The 24,310-nt window shown below is 41.5% G+C and overlaps 1 protein-coding gene across 9 annotated transcripts in view; it reads left to right on the forward strand.

Moving 5' to 3' along the window:
• The window catches only part of PELI1 (pellino E3 ubiquitin protein ligase 1), a 46,775-nt gene that overhangs the window by 14,504 nt on the left and 7,961 nt on the right, over positions 1–24,310 (forward strand). For 8 of the 9 annotated variants that reach the window (XM_080389584.1, XM_080389581.1, XM_080389582.1 and 5 more), the window contains one exon: positions 23,321–23,465. In XM_080389584.1, coding sequence (XP_080245710.1) covers positions 23,395–23,465 — 71 coding nt within the window. In that variant the 5' untranslated portion in view covers positions 23,321–23,394. Of the gene's footprint in view, positions 1–12,222; positions 12,841–23,320; positions 23,466–24,310 lie in introns of those variants that run through there. The other variant, XM_080389586.1, reaches the window with a different exon arrangement.

Genomic DNA, 24,310 nt, shown 5'->3' on the forward strand with positions numbered 1-24,310 from the left:
TAAGCTTAAAAGTTCTTGCCTTGCTTTCCCTAGCTCTGTCTGTGTATGTATCTGTGGCTTGTTCTTTTTCCTTAGCCCTCTGGTTTGAGGATGACAGCTCCTGCCTCCTTTTCCTATTGCTTGCACCAAAGCAGTAATGTAGGGTTGTGAGAATATCAGCTGTTCCTTGCTTGAACCAGTTTTCATACCAAGTTAATGCAAGTGGAATTGAAAGTACAACCTCGGGTACAGCGGGTGTAATTAATAGTGAGAAGACTTTTAGCATGTAACTTTGAAAATGTTTACGGTTTTAGTTTGCATCTCAGGGGATTGGAGCAAGTAGGCATGAGATGCTAATCATAATAGTGTTTTTCATGATCAAAGGTATCAGTACTTCAATGGCTGCTATTTTTGTTTCAACTGGCAATGCCCTAAAACTGGTTATGAGCAGTCAGTATTGGTCGTTAACAGCCCAAAACTTTTTACGTACAGAAAACACCACTTCATTATTGATTTCCTGTGAGTTTGCTGACTTGAATTTATGCTGCATATTTATTTTAGTTTCTGATCAGCTGTATGTTCTGCTGCACCTCTCTACTTTCTGTCAAGTTTGTGTCATGAGTGAATTCTTATTTCAAAATCACTTTGCCATTGCATTTCAAGGTGAAGCTCAACAGATAGTAGAATATGGCTTTAACGGTAGTGTAGCTGTTAGAGATTTGTTTTACCAACTCAAGAGTCTCATCTGTTAGGAAGAAGGTTCTATCAAATGAAATATGGTGGATCAGAGAGGACTTGCTGTGTTCAAGTACTTGTGTATAAGCCAAAATGCTTGCAACAAACTTAGTGGGAGCGTCTTTCCTTAAGAGTTGTGGGATGCCATTGAAGCTGGTGGCTTGAGAAGCTGGAAGGTACCTGGCACTGGAGTGCTTCATCTCTTCAGACAAACAGTACGCAACTTAAATACTGTAACCGACATTGAGCATTGCTTCTGACGGCACTGCAATTATTCTGAAGGTCTGGACCTTATCCAAAATCAGAGCAGTGAGTTAAATTACACGTCCAGCCCAGATTGCTCTAGTACAGTCTTGCCTGTGTAGGCTGATAGTGATCTTGCTTATGCTGGTTAATTCAGTTGCCTTCGATGCAGTTGAATCCTTACTTGCACCTGCATAATTGGGCTCAGGTATCAGGGCTGATGGCGTGACCGGGTAGACAAACAAAAACAGAATTTGGACTTTACTTTCTTTTCCTTGCTAAGTATGCTTTTACTTTTTTTTAATGCATGCTATGTGTAGAAACAAAGTTCTGTTGCTCAATACAATTGATCATCTGTTAAACAGATGAGCTACAAACCTCAGTTTTATTTTTGCGAAACACTGAAGGCTTAATGTAATAATGAAAAGAGAGAGCGAACTCGGTCTGCTGCTACATTACTGTGCCAGGAAATAATCCTTCCTCCCTGACCAGTCCCTTAGCTGTTCCAGCCATGGTATGATGTAGTTTTATTTTTTTAACAATGGCTTTATTTAGATTATCCTTCTAACTAATGGTTTTGGCATGGTTTGAAAAGACTCTTAAGGAAGAGGATCTTGTTGCAGTATTCCAATCTGGGCTAAACTTACAGGCTGCAAGTATTTTTTTTTTTTATTTATTTATTAGAGATTCTTCATTTGTGCCACAGTATAAACCATCTTTGGAGCGTGTTTGCAAGCAGTTAGCCAAAAGGCTGAAGTTTTGTCAAAGGATGCAGTCTTCTGTAGGCTGGAGCTGTTTTAGATTACTCTGTGCATTTCTGGTTGGGAAGAGATTCCATGTAACAAGAAAGCTTTTCTTACGGTCTTTGATTTCAGTTGGCTGCCACTTCCCTGGGAGTTCCAATTGTAATATTTCAATGCCTCTTTGTGTTAGGTCTTCTGCTATCTTTGCTCAACTTTTGTGTCCTGGACCTCTATTTTTTGCAGGTAAGCAAGACAAATCTTGCTGCTTCAGTGTATACAATTATATAGGGTATTGTTTTGAGGGTGGAGATTGCAGCCTTTCTTTTCCTTCTTATCTGATTTTTACATTTTAAGTAGACTTCTGTATCAAAAGGTAAGGAGTAAGCACTGTGCTATACATTTGGGAAACACAGATATTTAAAACTGCTAATAAAAAAAAATGGTAAGTAGCATGTGAGGATGTTGGGACAGAAATCACATTTATTGTGATTGTAATAACCTTTAATTTTGCTGAATGAGGGAAGGTGACCTGGAAAATACAGGTCTAAGATGTTTAAAGAGGCCTAGTAATTCCTAAACTCACACCCCTTAATGTTAGGCTCAGCTGTGTTCTTAAAAGAAGGCCTTAGGACAAGTAAAACACAGTTACTCCCATAGTTGGGACTTTTGCAAATCCCAGCCCAGCAAATACAAGCATGCTTGCTTTTAGTACCAGAAGCAGAAAAAAAATAACTCTACATTGCAAAACTAGGATTTTAACTATTATGGTCACATGTAGGTTTTAAAGTGAACACTTTTTTTAGAAGATAGGCTTTTTGTATTTGCCTGGGTTTATAATTTTTTACTATTTCTGCAATTAAAATGAAGTGCCTCCCTTGTAACAAGGGAAAAGCCTCAGTCAGCTTGGAAGTGGTTACTGAAAGAAAAATGCTTCACATCAGAAACTAATGAAATTATTAATACACTCCATACACTGTCTTGGCTTGCTAATGTTCTATGGTGTTGATAGCATTTCAGAGTTGTTTGGTGCTGCTGACCTCACATCTTTTTGTCCTAGTGGTCATGTTTACAGACAAGCAAAAAGTATTATTAAAGAGCAGCTAGAGGAGGGCGAGTTTGTGATAGTGCTGTGTTTATTTGTATAGTTCAGAGTTTATTTTGGGTGATGTAATTCACTCGCTTCCATCAGTGAAATGCTAAAAGTACAGAATGACTTCAGAGTTCTGAAGAGTACAACAGTGGCTGTGGAGCCAGAGAAAGTCTTCCTTTTATGTTTGGAGAATATATATTGCTTCTGCAGCTGGTGTTGGAGTTGCTGAAGTGAGACTGAGTATGCTTGAAAACTTGTTCTTGAAATTCTAAATAAAATGTTTGCCAGTAAGTTGTATCAAGGCAATACTAATCAATGTATCAATGCTGCTAAAGGTAGCAACTTGCCTATTGTCTCAGCTGACAAGCCTGACAAACTTGTAGCTTTTCTCTTGCTCATCTGACAATTCATAAACTCATTCTGGTGGTTTAATATCAAATTGGCTACAATGATTTTGCTGTATGGTAGTTCTTTATTTAGTATGTCTGCTGCATAGTTTATTACTTGAATGTGCTTCCTTAAATGCTGGGGTTTTTTTTACTTTGAATTTGAATTGGTCCAGGAGCTTGAATGAGCCTCTGCTGAGGCTGGGTAGTAACTTCTTAATGTGTACCAGCTTGGTTGCCTGTGCCTGTTGGTACCCTCTGCAGCTGCATGGCCTTCTGCTCCACAGATGACTTGAGACATCCTTAAGCAGGAGGGTAACTAATGACAAATGGCAAACTGAATGTGAGGAGAACTGCAAACCTTTATGAAGGCGTGTGAATGAGGCACCACTGTGCTTAGTATGAGCAGCTGTTAGTAATTTGAAGAGATGTTCATAAACAATGTCAGTCCTGAGAGGGCTGGTCTACCCCTAAAAACTTGCAAAGATGACTTCTGAAGAGCCAGATTTCTTGGAATGAATCATTCTGCACGGAAGGGCTGACTAAAAAAGGGCAAGTGAAACAGCTCCTCTGTACCAGATTATTGCTGTTAGCTTTGCTATACTAGAAAAACAGGACTTAAGGTTTCTGTGGTATGCAGAGGTGCACTTCAAGATACCTGTACAGACTACCAATAGATGGTTATCTGGAGTGCACACCGTGGGTTAAAGTGCAGGCTGCTCTCAACCTCTTTCTCAAGATTCAGAAAAGTAGTCTGTGTTATGTTAACCACTCGCTTTGGTTAATAAGTAAGTGCACTGAATGCTGTAAATCAAACAAAATTGATTTCAAAACTGTGTGAAGTACTACTGTGTTTCAGATTGTCTGGTGCTGTTTAAAAATCACTTAGTTGTGGTGCTGTCAAAACTGCAACTCCTTGTGGCTAAATGCTCTTTTCAGTATATTTGCCCAATGGTGTTTCGTGTTTCCTGAATGGAAAAATTTTTCTTTGAGAGAAAATGAATGCTTCTTTACTGCTTAAAGCCTGCTTCTCGATGCATACAGGTACAAAGTGCAAAGCCAAAGTAATTGCTAGAGGTGAGTTTGCAAGTGTTGAGATACTTTTGCATTTATCTTTGCATGTTGGAGAAATATCTGAAATGGGAACGAAAGGCAGAATTTTCTTTCATGCATGTGCTAACGCCCGTCTAGCCCAGTCAGTAACTGCTCGCTACACTTGGTTTTGAGGATTTTTCAGGTAATTTTGGAATGTGAGCTGGTATGCACAGTGAACCAGAGTCCTAGCCAGGGTACAGCTTTAAGCATGTGTTTTTTCAGAAGAAATTACTGAGCTCTTTTGCTTGAGAACTTTGTGTGGGAAGTAAGTGAACTTGCATTGGATGATGAGAAATACATTGAACTCGTGTCCCCAAACCCCAATTTTAGGAATCGTATCAATTTCTAGGCCAAATCTCGAAGGTTTGTATTCACACAGAATTCTGAGTTTGGTGGATCAAGGAAGAACATAGGGGTGTTTTGTCTTCAGGAGCACTTTCCTCACTGGTAACGTTACTGAGAGTCAAATTGCTGTCTTGCTAATGTAGTTTCATTAGGGTTAATGATGTGTTCACATTATTGAAAATGTGAGGGCAGTCCATGAAACTAGCAGCTGAACATTACAATGCTGCCTGGCAGTGGGTGCACGCTTTGACTATTGCTGGATCAGTGTTCTGCCACAGTGACAAGTCAGTATCCACACACTCCACTGATTTAAAATTGCTTTTGTCTTCATATGCTAGATTGTTGTCTGATTCAGTGACATACTTTGAGAGGACAAAAAGCAATACAGATTCCAAAGTGCATGGCTGTTTTAAAAAACTGCTACTATCTTTGTGCAAAAATACCTTTTGGTGTTTTTCCAAAGATGATCCACATGCGTGAAAAGTATTTTTCCATCAGTTCTGGTTGCAACTGAAGACTACACTAACTTCAGAGTTGCCACATTCAGCTAGATACTTTCTCTTACTTGAAGGTAACATTTTTCTGTATACATAGCAAATTGAAAACTTGAAACTAGTGACACCTTGAAAACTTTCAACAAGAAGTCAAATGTTGATGATTTCCTTAGCTCTTAATTAAAACTAGGCCATATGGTCAGGCTAAAGTCCCTTGGGTCCCTATGGAAGTAGTACTGCTCCATCTCCATGGCTGAGGTATTCTGTCCTCGGTGCTTTTTTTGGTGAGAATATATTTGGCACAATACTGCCAGATGTCGTATACGACGAGAGCCAAGAGTACTGACCAGCTCTCTCCTTGTACCTGTAAACAACAAACTGGATTCTTGTCTCAACCAAGGAGTAAAATTTAGGGATGGCATCCCTACAACTGAATTCTTACTACTGTTTGGGAGTGACCTTTTTGGTGTTAGGTGCTAGTGCCTGCATAGAGGTGAAGTGCAACTGCCTGTTTATTTTTATAAGCAGCAACCCTCTTATCCAAATTGGATTAGACGTGCAGGAAGTAAAGTATTGGTCCACTCTAGGCATGCTAAATTATACATGGCCCATGGGATTATAAAGGGGGGGGGGGGGGAAAGGTAAATTGAATAGCATGGTTTTCTTTCTCTGAGCAGTAGCAAGCTGGGAGCAGGTAGGTGATGTAACACAAGGAGGTGGAAGAGATACCTGAACTTTGTCCTCCTTGAATTGCTGGCTGTAGAAGGCAATTAACATGGGAACTTAAGTGTGCCAAAAGTTAGTTTTGTGTTTATGTATAAATACAAGCTGTATTAGCATAAAAGCTGGTTCACCTCACTGGGTAAGAGATGGCTTTTCATGTATCTGGAGATATTTGAATATACCTCTTTTAGAAACCTATTGTACTTGCAAAGGAATCAATTCTTGTTCTCTTGAGTCATTGCCTGAAGTAACCTTTGTTCTGCAGCTGAGCTCATACAACACGATTTAAAATATTCCTAAAGAAACAGGCATGAATGTCAGAAATAAAGGAAACTGAGGTACCGACCAGCCATTTATGTGTAGGGCTGTAATATATCCTATCGGGCCACTATAAAAACCTGACACTTGGCTTGCAGAGAGTAGGCAGACCTCTGACAGCTATCCAGAGGTATGTAGGTCATACACTTTTATATGTAAATGCTGGAGGTGGTATGTTTAGAAAGGGCCAGGTTTTGTACCTTATATAAAGACTGTCCAGGAGGAGGAACATAGGAAGATGGTACATTTATTAGCAGCGATTTACAGAATATTCAGGTATGAACTACAGACTTGGGTCATTCACATGCAGAGGTGAGGAGAGCAGTGTGGAGGTTATCCAGCACTTTCTTTATTTTACGGGAATTGCAGATGAACTACGGTCAAAATGATGAATGTCAACAGTGTGGTGAGGAATTTAGGGTAAAGCAGAGGGAAACTATTGGATAAACTTGGCTTTAGTGTTTTACAACCTTTCCAAATGAAAAGGTACTTGCCTTATTTAAGATGCCCATTTGTGTGATGTGGGAGTCTAATAGAAACTGTGTACTGAATAGTTTTTAAACTTTGTCTCTCAAGATTTTCTTTCCCTCCTCACCTAGAGTGTGAGTGTGGGGAGTCAGCCAGTTACAGATTAATTTCTATAACTGAATACTCTTTCTGTCCTTTTTTTGCTAATCTATGTGAAATGTTTTTCGCTACTGAAAGTGATGTAAAGATGTGTTAATACTTCTAGTGACTGTCTTAACTTTCTCTGAGGAAGTCTGTGGTCAAACGATCTAGCTTTATGGGAATGAAAACTTTCAGGTAATGCAGGTTCAGCTAGTTCTGCTAGAAGGTACCCTGAAAGTTTTGCAAGCAGGAAAACTACATCTTGGAAATTAATTCAAATTGGGCTTCCCTTTCTTTATGTAGGGGAAGCCACAATACCTGAAGCTCAATGAATCTGAGTTTTGGTCTTCAAAGAACACAGAACTACAGCTAAAAAGTTCTTTGAGGAAGTGCTTGTGCATAGCCTAGGTTAAGTGAACTTGCAGATACAGTATTTGACTTGCAGAGTTTTCAAGATCCAGAAATGTTCCTGGAGAACTTTAAAAAAGTCACAATAGCTGTTTCCAGGTACCTGAGAAACTCAAGTTTACTCTCTTGGAAAGAAGCCTGGTGCAAGTACATCTGTGTGTTTCTGTCTTACCGGGTGGTTTACATCGGTTTGGCCTTTTGGGAAATTAATGTGTTTTCTTCAGAATGCCTTCCCTATCATCCTTTCAGTCTTAGGTTTTTTAGGAATCCAGCATGTCTGATGCTTCAGGCCATTCTTGAAAGCCAGGTGAAGGACCATCTTAGGAGCAGCTCAGTTCCTAAATGTCTGTCTTGGGTAATGATTGCTGTGAATAAGAGTGTTGTAGTGTCAGTGTTGAACTGCATATTGGGACACATTTGTTTTGTGAAGCTGTTGTAAAATACAGGGTATGCTGTGGGTCTCACCCTTTCAAGTGTTTAATCAGCCCAAACAATCTTTGGTGTGGCTACAGCAAGCTCACTGCAGTAATTTTTGCCAATTGTTTTATTTTAAGCAAATGTTGAATCAAACAGTCATAGGAAGGCTGTGAACAAATGCGAAGCTCCAGACTGGTCTGCAGGACTGCTTGTCGGCTGCAGTTGTCCAGTGTTCAGAACGCCTTTCCTGTCTCCTGAGGGAATGCGTGTCTTGACAGGCCATTTCATACATAACGCTTCCAGTCTGCTGCAGTAATAGCTTGATATCTGGGAAGCCAACTCCTGCTTTGAGCAGGCGGTTGGACTAAATGACCTCCTGAATTATCCTCTGATTCTGTGAAGCCCCTTATGAAGAAAGGAGTTGGCTCAGCCTCTTGGAAACGTGTTAAGCATGTAAGTCAGCAGTCCTGCTGTCCTGTAGGTTATTTCTTTATTCCTGCCTGAGGTTCCTTCAACTCATAGTAAGGTTAATGGTGAAATACGTTCTCAGTCCAAGGATCGGAAATCTTGCATGCACTTTTCATGATGGGATCTCTCCCCTAGGAGGCTGAAAATAGTTGGTACAGTGCTAAAAACCATGTGTGCCTACTAAACCAGAGATTAAACTAGAGACAGAGGGCCTGGGTTTTTTCAGTTTGGCTTTTTTCAGTCTGTAGGGTGGGATATGCATTGATGGTAACATGCTGTCCTTGAGTAGAAGGGCCTCCCTGGTGTACCTGAGGAGCAGGCACACAGAGATCTAAGGGTGGAATAAGACTTTGTAAGAAATGCTCATTAGGTTTGATGGCAAAGTATGACTCGTTGTGGGAAATGCCTCTCTGCAGCGTGGTGATTTGTTGCCTGTCTGTAACTAGGCTACTACAGCTTCAGTGACGAATTGCTCCACAGTTGCCTAAGGATCACCATGGTTGTTGGATGACAGACATTTTAGACTTGGCAAATCCCTTTGAAGGAGAATTTGCTGTCCCTTAAGAGCTTGAGATTCTACTTAGATCTTTTTGTCAGCTGTCCTGCAAATCTAATTAGCCTCTCCTACCCCTTCCAGAAGTGGTCAATGTGGAAGAGTTCATAAAGTACCATCTACCCTTCATGTTACAGAAACTTGAGATGCAGAAAAGTGTTATACTCTGAAAGCTGTAGCTATAACAATGGACCTTTGTTTGCTCAGCCCTTACGAGCATTTTCTTACTTCTTGCCACAAGGCAGCACACAGTAGTGCAGGGGATTAGGTCATTTCCTTCCCTCCTCCTCTTCCTGCAGATTTGATTAACGTTTCTGTTGTATACTCTAAATAGCATGTTCTTGGCTTCAGGCAGCTCACCCCCTGCCCCCAGTCTCCTTAAAACACTGTAGTAAGACTTCATTAACTGTATAACATAGGAACTCCTTGCACAGAGATTACGTGTGACATAGCAGAATGAAAGACTAATGGGGCTGGGAAGCCAGTAAACTTACTTCCTTTCTTCCTCCCCTGTGCACCTGGGGTTAGACTTCTGGGAACCCCCTAACAGTGTTAATGCTTTGTAGCACATCAAATGTTTGTCTCTTCTGGGTATCGTTGGCTTTGATCAGAGTTCAGCCACTGACTTTGTGGGAAGCAGAGGTAAGGTGGTGTATAGCACATGTTCAGCCTTCGGTACCTTCAGTAGTCAGTGTACAAATAGACTTCCCCTTTGGGATCGTTGACAGATCCTAGTCTTTCTTCTATGGTTTTGCTCTCTTTTCTCAGTGTTTCCTTCAGTCTCTGTTCCTTTGTACCCTTGTGTGCAGCCATTTCAAGCACTTACCCTGTGTGGGGTTTTTATCCGCTCCCTGCCTGTTTTGTTAAATAAAATTATCATCAGACATGTTTAAAATGTCTGTCCTGAAATCCAGTAGTAATATACTGATCAGGTTAACTCTGGGGTGAAGAGCTTGCCATTTGGGCTTCTGGGCTGTCTGCACACTAGAGGACATAACGTTTTCCTTTGCCTGTATCTGCAAGACTGTCTTTTTAACTGATACAGCTAGAAATGCATTCCTTTTCAAAGCTCATTTTGAATGTCATGTGAAATCATATAATTATATCAAACTGTACAGCATCTGCTCATGAGTCAGATAGAAGAACATGACGATACAGTCCTTTATTTCTTCAGCAACTTCAAGGAAAGAACCTCCCCTGCAGTTAAGCATCACTTCATGAAATTAGCAGTAATATCTTGGGCTACAGATTTTATTGTTGTAGTCTGGCATGGTCAGCAGCATCTCTGCTCCGGGAAAAATCCAATAGCTTGCCTAGCGACAGTGAGGCATTTGTTTCCAGTCCTCAAGGCAGAGCACAGTTCTTGTGTGGAGTGGGAATCATTCAACCCTCCTCTTAATAAAAGTGAGGGGCAGTGTTGACACAAGAACAGATGCGTAGAGCATGGCTGAGAGTAAACACAGGCAGGGAAACAAGGTGGTTCAAACTCTGTCTAGCAAGGTTCTGAGGCAGCCACGTAGCGGTGAGGCTAGGGGCAAAACAAGCCCTCAAAAAAAACCTGCTTTAACATGGGGCACAATTAGCTCCAAAAAGGGCATTATGGGGTGTATTTGCCTGATAGCAGAAGACTGCACTCCAGAATACCCACAGGGTCGCTAGTATAAAGGCAGGTGGGATGTAGAGATAAGGACTGTTATCTGCGGGAAGCTGGCTTGGGCCATAGAAGGTATAGCCACCGGCGTTTGCTCACCTGTGGCTTCTTATGGGGCTGCAGCATAAAGTAAATCCATAAGCATATTAACCTGGATGCTGAAGAGTGGCATCTGTAAAATAAGAAAGTAAAGGAGCTCTAGAAGCAAACTAGTCTGAAGTTCTGCTTTTTGGAATGAACACTTTTGAAACAGTACAACTCAAATGTTACGGCTTGTGTGTGAAAACTAACACAACCTAAAAGCGGTCATACCACTGCAGTTAAATACCTGGACACAGAGCACCTTTTGTACTCTTGTTGCTGTATCTGTGTGTTAAGTGATACTAATACAGGCCTGGTGTGGTCGTATTTTCTTTTTTAGAAAAAGCAAAAAATAACCAACCACAGGACAGTATTAAAACTGCCAACCTTGTATAGGCCACGACAAAGTATAACATAGTTGAAGGTGGTGGGAGAGATGGGGCTGGGCAACAGTTCCACCCCAGTAAAAAGTGCCGTTTTAAGGTTCTGCAAGTTACCAGTGGAAAAGCTGGCTTAATGTGCCAGTGGCGTGAGGCCGTTGATACTTGGCAGGGGGCAGGTCTCAACTTTAATCTCAAGATGTGGCTTGATGAGGCTGGTTTTACTGATGAGACTGATTCGGAGGGTTCTTATCCCCTCATTTGCATTGGTATAGTGGGTTTACAGAACAAATCCACAAACAGATAAGCAAAATTATTCGAGGTTTTAAAATAGTTGGGGTTTGAGTATTGTTTTGGGTTTTCCCTAAGCCCTTTACCAGTTTAATAATCTGATAGCTGTGATAATGACTACACCGTCTCACATCAGAGTTCAGTAGCATGGTGGTTTTAGTGGCCAAAAGAGTTGGGAACAAGGGACCAGGACCACTTGTACGTTGGAAGTTTCTCCAGGTACTTCTCAGTGTTCAGCAGTTGTGGCTTAGTCACTTCTGTGGAGCAATGTGATATCTTTGTGCTTAGTAATCTATGATAGGAGGAAAAAAAAAAGTATCTTGGAGCCTCTGTATAGTTTTGTTACCCAGAATATCCTATGGCAAGGTGTTCTGCAGTTGAGTTTTTCAGGTCAGTGACAAGATCCTCTAACAGGAGGACAGCCTTATGGTATTACTTAGGGAAGGGTGGCTGTGGAGTACAGGTTGAGGAGAGAAAACAGGTATGCATTCGCCTTGTTCTCAGCAATGAAACTGAGTTATGTGGAGTTGCAACTTCTGCTGTGTTATGGCACGATGAACAAAAAGCTGGTTTGACAGTGCTTAGCTTTGAGCACTGCTGAGTAATGCCCCTGCCCTTCCTGCCTTTGCTTTTGCTGGTATGACTGCACGGCCATGCTGTGAGCTGAACTGGGAACCAGATCCAACTGGAAAAAAAAAAAAAACAAACTCTAAAAACATGGACGGGTCAGGGAAACCATTCCATAAAGTTGCGCTTGCAAAATTGTGGTGGTAAGCCAGGGAAGGAGCAGCAGAAACGGAAGCAGTAGTCACCTGTAGAACTTGGAGGTCTCGGGTGTCAGCCTGCATATGTGCCGCTTGAGCCAGGCTAACGATGCACGTCCTCTTGGCCCACTACAACTGTGATGTAAAACTTGATGTGAAGGTTACGCTGTGTCATATCATGCTTGCAGCAGCCTCTGAGCATTTGCATGATCGATTCTAAGAGGCGGTAACTTGGAAGCTGCGATAACTTGATCACCATTATATGGCTCAGACATTAAAGTTATCCCACCCACTGGCTTGATGCAGTGATTTTGATGTTAGTGGAATAAGAAATGAGCTCAGAACCTGGTCTGGCATGTGCAGGTTTGCCTTTCTGAACGTGCATGCTACAGCAATGAGCTGTTACAGCATTGTTGGCTATGGGAGTCCGGTATACACGGGTGGTGTCTGCAGGTGTGTTGTGTGTCCAAATCTAAAACATTAGTGAAAACAGGGATAGCAATGCCTGAAGAGTTTCTGCTGGCTTAACTCTCACTGTATTAAGAAATCACTTTTTGTGTGGGAGGTGAGGAAAGCTATCTGGGCTAATAAATGATGATTTTAAAAAATAAATAAATAAAAAGAAGGTATAGCATGCATGGGTACAGTTATGTAAGAAAAGTGGGGAAGGAAATAGATCAGCATTTCTCAAAGAACCTCAGCCGCAGATCTGCTGGGGAATTGGGCTGCAGGATCGTTCTCAACACACCCTCTGCTTCCTTTTTTCCTTTTTGGGGCCAGAGATGGATGAATTTATAGAGTGGCAAGGAGGATGCAGGCTCTGACTCCAGCCAATGGTGCGTGGCACAGCGGTGTTTACCTAGCTTACGCAAGGCAGAGCCAGCCCCTCTTCAGTCAGAAGGCACTACCCACAGCTTAAGTAAAAGCACACAGAGCAGAGGCACTCAGTCTAGCAGTTGCTGAGGGTTTAAAGGAGTTGGTGGATTTCAGCTGGTTTTAAACAAGATCGAAGGGGTGGGTTTTTCTTCTCTACTGTGTAGAAATACTGAAAGGACAAAAAGATACTGGTAAGTGCTCTGCATGCTGTCATTTTTTCCTTTCTGGTGTTGTATTGTTGCAGTCTCTCTTACAAAAGCCTCCTCAGTTGCAGTGTTTTTGAGTGAGAAGCTAAAAGATAGTTCAGTGATATGGTCGAAAGGGAATCTGAGAACAGGCAGTGTTTGTGGGCTGCTCTTCCACCTAAAATAGGAAGAGACGTTCAAAGTGCATAGTATAATAGAGGCTTCTTGTTTGTAAGAAGTGTCAGTTGCTTCTCATTTTTAGGGTGCAAGAGCAAGATGCCTAGAAACTGTCATTGTTAATGAACAAAATCATACTGAGGGGAGTTTTTCACAGAGCTGTTAAGTGTTGTCTAAACCAAGAAAAGTAATGTATTTGTAATAGGAACTCCTGTTTTTGCAAGTTTCTGTAGTATGCTATGTGAACAGGCTTTGGTGTGATACAAACGCCTATTTAGCTGATACTTTGGTACGTGAACTGCCTCATCAGGAGTTCAGAGGCTCATAAAAAGCAAAACGGTAATGTTCAGATCGGTAGAACAAGAAGTCATTGTGGTTTTCTGTAAGCACAGGGTCCTCGACTGTGTATTCTGGTTCAGGTGCACCAGACAGTAGGTCTCCCTGGGCTCAGACATCAAAGCGTAAAAAGCTCCATCTATTTGTGTATCTGCCCTTTGAAAAATAAAATGCCTCTGTTTTGGTATAAACCCTTAATCTGTATAGGGAAGTTGTGTTTCTGTCACCAACTTGCAGTGAAAGTTGGGACTGCTTATTTTTAAAGTAATACTGTGTAATTTGCTTGAAGGCAGTAAAGACAGTGATTTTAAAGGATCTGACTGCAGAGTTCTCTGTATCAGAACTGCACTTTTGCCACATTGTGCCAGTATTCTACAGAGTTTGATGTTTTCCTGCTTACACCTTTGCAAGGCACTCCCTGAAGATAAAATAGGTAGTGCTTTACTAGCATGCCTCTGTCATGTTGTTTTGTGGCTTCATACTTTACGGGCTATATAAATAATCTTCATTTGATAATCTGAGTATGAAATCAAAACTGTCCCTTTTAACAAAACAGTTTGTAGGAACAGCTGAAGTGCATGTACAGCCAAAATCTCATGTAGAAAGCTGCAAATTAATCTTAAGTAGCTCATGTGACTAACATTCACAGGTAGTTCAGCTGATGGAGCAAGCAGAACCTGTAGAGTTTGGCCCTCGTGCTGCAGGGGTGTTCAGCAGTGGAGCTTTGCCTCGTGCAAGGTTGTGTGCATTGGTACTGGTATACCCAAAAGCTGACGTGGAGGACATGGGTGGTAAGGGGGTGTAGACTGCATGTAAATGTAGCGGTTTAACTGGTGAAGAACTTTTCAGCTAATTAAGGTTACAGATAATATTGCAGTGACAGCTTTAAAATAGACACCTTGTGCTAAAAGACAAATGTTTTCAGCTTCCCACACGCAGCCTGAATTACATCATTTAGAACCTGTAGGAGGCTATCGTGGTTTCCTCAGGGGAGGATCAGCTGTTACTTTTTGTAGCTGAAAAAAATGCTGGATATTATTTTTTCCAGGGGAGTATTTTCAGAATTGATATTTGTCAGTCTGTTGGAGTGGATGATTAGCAGTTACATGAATCTTACAGGTTTAGTACGCCCAGCCACGTTCTCATCCCATCGATGGCAGTTCAGAATAACAGGTCTGAAGTTAGCAGAGGTCTGATTGAAATCAGGCTCCTGTGCTTAGATGTTATTTTCCATCTTCTGAATAGGAATGCTATTTTTGAGTACTGTCACAAAGTGCAGATTTTTCTATAGGTGCCTATAATAGAAGTCTTGTTCTGAACCACTTCCCTTGTTCATTGAACAAGGTTGCCTGTCCTTACAGCGCTGTTCCTGACTTCCCTAAAATTGCTGAGAACTACTCAGACTTGCTACTGCGGCTGGAACAGAACTTGAAGGAGCACACTGGATGCCAATTCAACTAAATCTGCTGTTTCTTAGACTGGAAAGATAGGTGTAGCCTTGGTGCAAAGCAGTAGGTCTGCTCTTGTGTATCAAGTTAATGCTTCTTTTAAAGTGTCTACATGCAACGTGCTTTTTGTGTGTTTGTGCTGTGACTCTTGCATGACTTGTTTCCTGGATGATGAGCCTACTAATGGCAGATGTCTGTGATAAAAAGACGCTTTCATTCTGTTCATGAGCATGAAAACCTCCTCCACTGAGATTTTACAGATGTTCGCAAGGCGCAGCAGCAGATAGTTGTTTGCATTGTTTTATGCTTGGTGTCCTGTGCAGGAGAGACTGCTCATTTCAGAGCTTGGCTTTTTCTTATTTTCACTGCTTTCATATCATAAGACACTTGTCTGTGTATAGTGGATGACTAAGCTTATTCAGAGGTTATAAAATAAAAGGTGAAAAGTATAGACAAAGGAAAGAGTAAGCCACACAAAAGCAAAAGGCTGGACTGATTTTCCACACTATCAAGGCTTTTTTTTTGTTTTGGTACTGAAAAAGTCCGTTTTCTGGAAAGGAGAAAATTAATTAACTGTCCTTAGAAAGGTAAAGTAGGGCTACTATCTAAAGTGCTAATGCAACTTGAATACCTAACAGCTGCATTACTATACCTTTCCTGTGCGTATGTGGAGACAGAATCTGGCTGATCTCGCAAGTGGAAGATAAAATCTGCTGAATTTACAGTTCTGAGTATGTGTGTGAAGGAAATGTGAAGTTGGTTGTAAGTGGAAACTGGGAGAACTATGGTTGACAAACACACACTCTTGTGCATGCTCTTTGACCCAGGTGATTGCTTCAGTAAAAACTATTTTACTAAAAGTTTCCAGAAAGATTGCTAGGAAAAACAGTTAAGGGAGAGTAACTTTCCAGTGGTGATTTAACCATCATGTAGAAGAAAGTGATTTCTCAATCTTTGTCTCAGTTTTCAGAAACGTAGTGATGCAAGCAGCTGATTCCCTATTGCTCGCATCAGTGGAGATCAGCAGTAACATCACTGATATTGTGAAATGTGGCAACCTGGACTTGACAGGGACTCGTAATCAAACAAGAAGTCGGTCTGCCTGGAATTACTTTTTTTTTTCCCCCTTCTCTGCCATTACTTACTGCCTTTTCCTTCTTCCATGCTTGCAGATATCTTCACCTCGAGAAACTAATATTCTTCATGGATCCTTTTTGTCTCTTGGTGACTTTAACTTTGATACTCTGGTCCTTTAAATCTGGAAGTCAAGATTTTGCCTTTGAAGGGATGAGATGTAACCGTAGAATAGAATATGCAGCACTGAAATACTGTGCATGCATTCAGAGGAGCTTGGTTCCTGATCTTGCAGTCATGAGATTGTCTAATAGAAATCAGAGTGCTAAAGAGCATGTATAAATGGATTTTGGCAAACTCGGGTCCTACTTGTGTCTTGTCAGGTAACTGCACTGTTCAGTGTGAATTCTTTGTTTGAAGAACAGTGCGGGGATTTAAATCCAAATAAAGCTATAGACAGTAATGTGTAAATCCCAGGAGGATTAAGATAAATTTTGTTTCATTGGTAATGGAGTTGCTCATTTTGGGTTTGGCTTCCCAAAATTAATTATTCCTACAACAGTTTAGGTTGTGAGGGGTCTGGTCCAGTCCCCCTTCTCAGAGGCGGACTGAACTGCCTTAAATCAGGTTGTTCAGGGCCATGTGCAGCTGAGGTTTAAATATCTCCAAGGTTGGAGATCCCGCAGCCTCTCTGGATTGTTTTTTGTCCCCTAGTAGCTGATCAGGATTTTCTGTGGTGCAGCTTGTTTGTTGACTCTTGTCCTGTCACTGCGTATTTGTCATAAGGACTGGGTTCTATCTTGTCTGTATGCCCCCTAATTTAGCACAGAATTGCTGAGGGAAGAGCTGGATATGAGAATTGCAAGGATAGTAAATGGAGAGCAAATTGTATAAAAATAAAAACATCAGTAGAGACAAGCAGTCTTGTGCTTTATTTCTAAAAGCCAATAAAAATTTCCGAACCTTAGAATATGAAGATGTAGAACATAAAGAAGATAATATTACAAATGGGGGGAAATCCAATTTTTGCATCTGAGTCAGCATATTTTTATTTTAATATACTCATTGACAGAGGACTTCTTTTTATACTGTGAAAGTGGTTTTTTTCATGCAGTATTTTAGAAAAGGGCTAGTCTGGCACTAGCTACAGTTGCTAGCAGCCTATAATGCTGGCTCTGTGTTTAGAAAATGATGGTAATTTATTACAAAGAGACTTTTATTTTAGTATTTTTAGCTCACAGCAGAGTGTTTAATGAATCTCAGCTTGGGCTCATTGAATTTATGTTCTCCCCTCCCCCTGCCCCATTTTAACCATTAAGATACTGCCGCTATTGCTGCAATTCCAAAAGCTGCACTTGGTCTACTAAATAGCACACTTATTCATGAGGTGCTGTGCCTTAGTGCAAACAAGAACTGAAGACTTTCTGCAGAAGCCACCAAAGGCTAGTTGTGTAGAAGTCTCATGATCAGAAAAGGCAGCTGAATGATTGAGAATGGCTGGTAAGCTAGAGCTGATAGTTCAAAACCAACCAAAATTGGTTATATTTCTACGCACACACACACACCCCACACACACCCCCCGAAAATGGCATGTTCAGTGAAAATGGGCAGGCTCTTAAACTCTTCATCTACTCTGAAGCATGGGTTGTGAGGCGGTCTTCCCAGAAAACAGTCTGCCTCTAGATTCAGACTGGTGTGTGAATGTGACAGGAGAGACTACGATGATACAGCTTTTCCTTCTGCTTGAACATAATCAGAAATCTGTGTCTTGCTTTCTGCCATAGCAATCCTTGCCCTCTGACTCGAATACTGAAGAGCAAGAAGGCTTGTAAGAAACTGGATTTCCATTCCTAAAACAAACTTTAAATACTTTTTTCAGTTTAGATGTCATCTCTTTCCTGTCCCTCAAAACAGTTGCACATGACAGTATTGTACAACTTACCTTCATTGAGCTTTCCCCTGCCTCTAGAGGAACCAGTGTTAAGAATAAAAAGGTAATACCTGTTCAGGGGTAGTTCCTGTCCTGGTTTCCTATTTTTGCGACTGAAAAATGCTAACTGGTACCCGTTGTGGTTTTGTGCTAACTGTAAATGGTCGTACTCGCCTCTTGCCCAACCAAGTAATGCCTTCCTAAAGCAAGTTTTTTCTGTGTGCAAGTGGCTTTACTCACAAAATCTTTTAAATTTTATGAAACAGGACTGTGTACAGTTAGAGTTTTTCAGGGTTTGGTCTCTTCTCTGTAGCAGAAGCAGAGATCTCAATATGAAAAAATGTTGCTGCCAGTTCTATGATTTTTGGAAAAATGTTCATAGAATCACAGAGTAGTTTGGGTTGGAAGGGACCTTAAAGATCATCTAGTTCCACCACCCCCAGTCCATAGGCTGGGACACCTTCCACAAGACCACCAGGTTGCTCAGAGCCCTGTCCAGCCTGGCCCTGAACACTTGAAGGAATGGGGGTGTCTACAGCTTCTCTGGGCAGCCTGTTCCAGTGCCTCACCACCCTCACATATAAATCTATCCTCTTTTAGCTTAAAGCCATTCCCCCTCATCCTATCATGACGTGCCCTTCTAAAAAATCTCTCTCCAGCTTTCTTGTCAGCCCCTTTAGGCACCCCCAGAGCCTCCTCTTCTCCAGGCTGAGCCAACCCAACTCTCTCAGCCTGCACAGGAGAGGTGCTTCAGCCCTCTGATCAATCTTCATGGCCCTCCTCAGCTTGCTGCAACAGGTCCGTGTCCTTCTTACGCTGGGGACCCCAGAGCTGGATGTTGGATGGGGTGGAATCTTGTAATTGACACCTTGTTCCTCATCAATGCTGAAAGTTCTTGGAGGAGTTTAGAAAAGTCTGTTGCTCAGAGCCTATTCCAATGAAGCCTGTTCCACCAGTGTATGGAGATGCTGCTGCAAAAAACAGTAAAAACCTAATTTGTGCATATTTTGGTCAGTCAAGTCACTTCCCTAGTGGTATATGGCACCTCAGGGCCAAGTTGTCTTTAATGTATTTAATTAGCCTTTCCTAACGCTTCCAAGAAGTGTCCTGTGTAGGAATAAAAACTGGTCAGGTTGTACTACAAGAGAAGGCTTGTTCTGTAAGTTAGTGGATCCTTCCTCTCAACTCAGGAGCACTCCCTCCCATAAGTTCAAAATGCTTTATCCAGCTTTAAGTGGTCTGTAAACCTGCTCTGCTTCTGGGGTGGAGATGTTATCCCATGGCCTATTAGACTCATCTCCAGTGTAGCAACACTGGAGTTTTATTTGCAGATGTCAAATTTCACTTGGACTAGTCTTCAGGACTTCACTGGAAGAATATAATTAAACTTTCTTATTTCTGGGGAAATAAGTAAAGTCGTCTTTTTGGGTACAGTGTATCAGGCAGATCATACCGGGTGAGAAGTAGTGTCCATGTTGCACTGATTATTTTTTTAGGGGTGTTGAATTTTGTATGTGCTTGAGTTGAAATTAACTAGGTGTTAGTAGTTGTGAAAGTGGTGTGTGCTGCTCATAAAGGTTCCAAGATGTATTTTTAAAAAAGATCAAGTTCAAACATTCAAGCCATGCTTTGGAAAATGTACAAGCAAGCCGTTCTATGAATGATAGCTCTAGTTTTCTAACTCGTAAACCTTCCTTAAGTCAAAGAAGTGGGTTTCCATCATATGTGCTGGTCCCAAAATAAACTTAGCTGGATTTCTTTAAATGTGAGACAAAAAAGGTATTAAGGGGGAGCTGAGTGTTAGATGTTGGACACTTTTATACAAAGATTTTCTGGTTAACTTCTTGCATTGCTGAAGTCTGTCACTTGGAACTGCCATGCCTTTTTATGGTTTCTGCTCAGTTGTCTCTTAAGAGGAGGTTACTGGCCACCTGTTCAGGTTACTTTTTAAAGTCAAGTCTCCTTTAACTGTAATTACTTTTAATGAGGCTCAGAAGCTGACTTTGTGGCTGGAGATGTATTTGGTAGCTTTCCATGAAATTGTTCATATGGGCAAACGGAAGAGAAGTTAGACCAAACCTTTTCTTGTACTAATGGGGAAAGTTAAAGTTATTTCTAGCACTTGCCTTCCCACCTTCTCTAAGTGAATGGAGTAGCGCTGTAGCAACCACCGTAGTGTTGGGTGGATACTATTAAAATCTTCTTTTACCTTGTCATGGTATTTACTAGTCCTGTGCTATTTCCCAACGGGCGGTGCTGTAGATTTCACAGTGGTATTTTTTCCGCGTTGTTAAATGTCAATCCAAAGGACAACCATTATGTATTCTAGCAAAGAAATGTGAAGCCTTGCATGCAAAATGCAACGGCAGAGATAAGAGTTGAATGTGGAGAAGACTGAATTGCAGAGGAGAGGCTCCTGAGGCGATCAGTATTCAAGCATAAAATAGGTCAATCATTTGGGGAGGCGATTAAAACCCGAGGAGCTGTTTTGAGAAGACAATATATAAATAACTATAATGCTAGAAGATTATAAAGCAAAACAAGAAATTATGACCTTGATAGTAAAGATACTTTATAGAAAATATTTTTATATACAGATAAGTACTTCAGATTTATACTCAGTTCTTAAGTAGAAGGACTTCAGAAAGGTGATGTGGCTGGAGAACCAAGCACTACTAAACTCCTAAGAGCTATATAGTTGTCCTGGTTCGGGTGGGATAGAGTTAATTTTCTTCCTAGTAGTTGCTTCCTAGGAGTGCTGTGTTTTTTGATTTGGTATGAGAATAATGTCGATAACACACTGATGTTTTAGTTGTTGCTAAGTATTGTGTACAGTGAATGAAGGACTTTCCAGGTTCCCATGCTCTGCCAACAAGGAGGTGCACCAGAAGCTGGTAGGGAGCAGAGCCAGGATAGCTGACCCGAGCTAGCCAAAGGGCTACTCCATACCACGGAGCATCATGCTCGGTGTATGAACTGGGGGGAGCTGGCTGGGAGGCATGGGTTGCTGCTTGGGGGCGGGCTGGGCATCCAGCCTGTGGGTGGTGAGCAATTGTATTGTACATCACTTGTCTGTACTAGGTTTTATTTCTCTCTCTTTTTGTCATCTCCCTTTTCATTATTATTACTACTACTATTATAATACTTTAATTCAGTTATTAAACCGGTCTTGTCTCAACCCACGGGTTTTACCTTGTTTTCCTGATGCTCCTCCCCATCCTGCTGGGGCTGGGGGGAGCAGTGAGTGAGTGGCTGCATGGTACTTAATTGCTGGCTGGGGTTGGTCATGACCCATGACGACAGCTCAGTATCAATGTCAGTAAACCACCCCTGCAGTGTTTTCAAAGGCATGTGGTTTGAGAGAATTGCTGGTGTGGTGCTCCAAGGCGTAGGGTTGTGATCCCAGGAGGCAAGGAAGACCCCAGGTGGCTACAGCAAACATGAAAATTGTGAACACAGTTAATGTTGTTGTTAACCTTGTTATTAACTGTCTATCAAATGGGACAATCTCCACTTTGATGTGTGATGATAGGAGTTCAAGGTCAGATCTGCATATAAGTTGGCTTTAAATTCTTCATTTTGGAATTCTAGAGGCAAAATCTTGGGCCCCACCTATAACACTAAGTACCTTCACCATCCCAGTGAAGTTACTGCTACATGTGGGTCAGCAAACTAGAAATGCTTCAGAGCAACCCACTCTGCTTTGCTCTCTTCTGTGCCGCTGTTGCTGTTCCTGTGTGACAGATGGGGACTGCTGCATCAGTAAAAGGCACTTTCTGCACCAGCTAAATGATGGATATCCGAAGGCGTGAAGCAGGGTAGCTGGGCTGCCTGGTGAAAACGTGCAGTGCCTCCTATGCAACAAAAACGTGTTGGTGTAACTGTCATGTAGATGGGACAGACACTTCAAGGTAAATGTTGTGCAGATCAGGTTTGCTGCAATGCGCTCACACATCTAGCGGTGGAGTCAGGATACTGTTGTGATAATGCTACGTGTGTGCTAACCACAGTCTTCAGTTAACTTCTTCTTTCAAGCATTATGAAATCCACAGTACCCAGATGTGAGAGTAAAAGAGAAGAGATTTGGAAAATAATGAGAAATGAAAGGAAAAAGTAAGGTTTTGCTTTAGCCTCCTGATTGTGTTCATAAGGCATCACAGAAAGTTTGTAGGACAGCAAGATGGGAGGGTCTCACACAAATATGTGGGGTAGCATGTAAGAAAGCATGAAGGAGCACACAGAGTTTTCAGAGAGCACTGTGAGCTGATTGCAGGTGGGGATGAACATATTTATGCTGTAAGTATAAGTATATTGAGAAGAGACCGTGAAGCTAAGCTTCTCTGTGAAGAAGCAGAGAGGACTGGGAGAGGGTAGCCCTCAGGCTGGTAAAGGGATCTTTGCATCAGCTTCTGAATGAACGTGAGCAGGGCATCAAGCCCTGCCACATCCTTTTCTCTGTTGTTAGGACATAAGATGCGGGTATATCACATCTGCACGGTGATGTCTCTTCTGCTAATATCTACGGTGTGGTTGAGGCAGAAGAAAATGGGGATAGAGCATTGTAGTTGTGATCAGTTGATGACAGGATTGAAGAAGTACATGAGCCAATACATGTATTTGCACAGAAGGCAGCATGTTAACCACCAGTACTAAAACAGCTTAATAGCCTTTTGAGTTGATATGAAAACTTCCCTGGAAGGACCAAGGGAATGTTCCTGTTAAAGAAAGCCTCCAACAAGCTACCATCAGCTTTATTCTTTATCGAGCATGTGCTCTGCTGGGTAGGCTTTCTCTGCAGGATGGTCAGAGGTAGGTTGGATAGGTCAGAGGTGTCTGGAAATGTTACTAATGAGAAGCTGTAAAAAACATCAGTGTGAACTGTTCCTCAAAGCAGAAGTACGAAAAATTGCGCTTCAAGAGATGGTTCTCATTAACAGTTACGTGGGAAGCCCTTGGGAAATGTTCGGACAGCTGTTTGTGTCATTTGTGTCTGGTTAAACATGAGAGATGACAATGGACACCCCAAACTTGTAGGGTAGACTCAACATCAAATTGTCATACAACTTCTATCTGCAAATCCAGACGTTTCTTGGAAAGCTGAGCTAGATGCTTTCCGAGAAAACTTACTTCGAGCTGATGGACTGCTCTTGCTTTGGGTTTTGGTTTTTTTTAAATTTAATCCCTATCAGGCTCTACTTGATAGTTGAACTGAACATACTAAATGAAGCTATATACCATTTATCCTAAAAACTAGCATGGAGGAAAACAACTGTGGCTGTTTTATCAAGGCCATACTGGAATTTGCTAAATGCACTTGTGGTTTTCTTGTAATCTGGTAGTTCTTCCAGGCAATTCAACCATAATTGATGTGGTTTTATATGTATGTTCTTAAAATTATTTCAGGCAAGACCAAAATATGGAACGCAAAATAGTGTACTGATCATAGCAGATGTGCAGGTTTGTGTAATTGTTGGATTTGAGTCTTTTTTTCTTACACTTAATTTTATCTTTGTTTTTACAGGAAATAATGAAAAAAGTGTGCCACAACTCTTGATCAGAGACCTGAAGTTTGAGAAGAAGTCATTAGCTAAGCTCATGTTTTCTCCTGATCAAGAAAATCATCCATCAAAAGCACCAGTGAAATATGGTGAATTGATTGTATTAGGGTAAGTGCTTGTGTCTTGGTTGGAAGGGAGAATGAAGGTAGAACTTCAGGGTGCACTTAAAGCAGACAGAATGCAAGTTGCTGTGAGATGGTGCAACAACCTACCGCTTGAACTTCCTTTTTTGCATTCTGTCTGGGGAGTGTGCAGCTGAACGGTGAGCTGACCTCATGTAAGGGGGTGTGGAGGGCAGGCTGCCGTTTTCTGTGGCAGCCAGGCGTTACACATAATGTGATAGATTGGAAGGCTGTGCCGCAGTGTGCATACTTTTTTGTGATGGCATGAGCATGGAGGTAGGGCTCTAAACACTTGAGTAGATGCAAGGTGATTTTCAGCTCTTGCGTTCTTCCCAGGTAAGCGTTTTGTGACACAGGCAGCCAGTTTTGAAGGTTTCCCAGTTGGTTCCAGATTGGGCCAAGACAGATGACTAACATGATAATGTGGAAGAGTTCCCTAGGACTTTTAAGTAAAATAAAGAGTTCTGTAAGAACATGGTAGCTGACTATAGTATCCAAGTGCAAATGGAAGATTTTAATAAAGCAGGTTTGCCGCCTGGCCTGTTTATGTTGATGTGTTCAAAGTGAGAGTCTGAGGGTTTTCCAGCTGATTAAATTGGAGTCTTGGAGGAGCTGTTTCTTACGGGTTTTATTTCAGTCCAAGTTCTCTAAAATACGAGCTCTCCACCAGGGTTGATGAGTTTTTAGTCTTTCATTTCCAGTATGAACACATCATTTAGAGATAAAGCTACAGATAGGATCTTACTTGATTTCATGTTTGGGACCTGGGTCTTTTTCGATTGTCAATAGTAGCTTTGAGATTAATCTGGGTAGCATTCCTTGTCCTACAAG

Source organism: Falco punctatus, assembly GCF_963210335.1.
Source record: "Falco punctatus genome assembly, chromosome: 5".
NCBI classification, from domain to species: Eukaryota; Metazoa; Chordata; class Aves; order Falconiformes; family Falconidae; genus Falco; species Falco punctatus.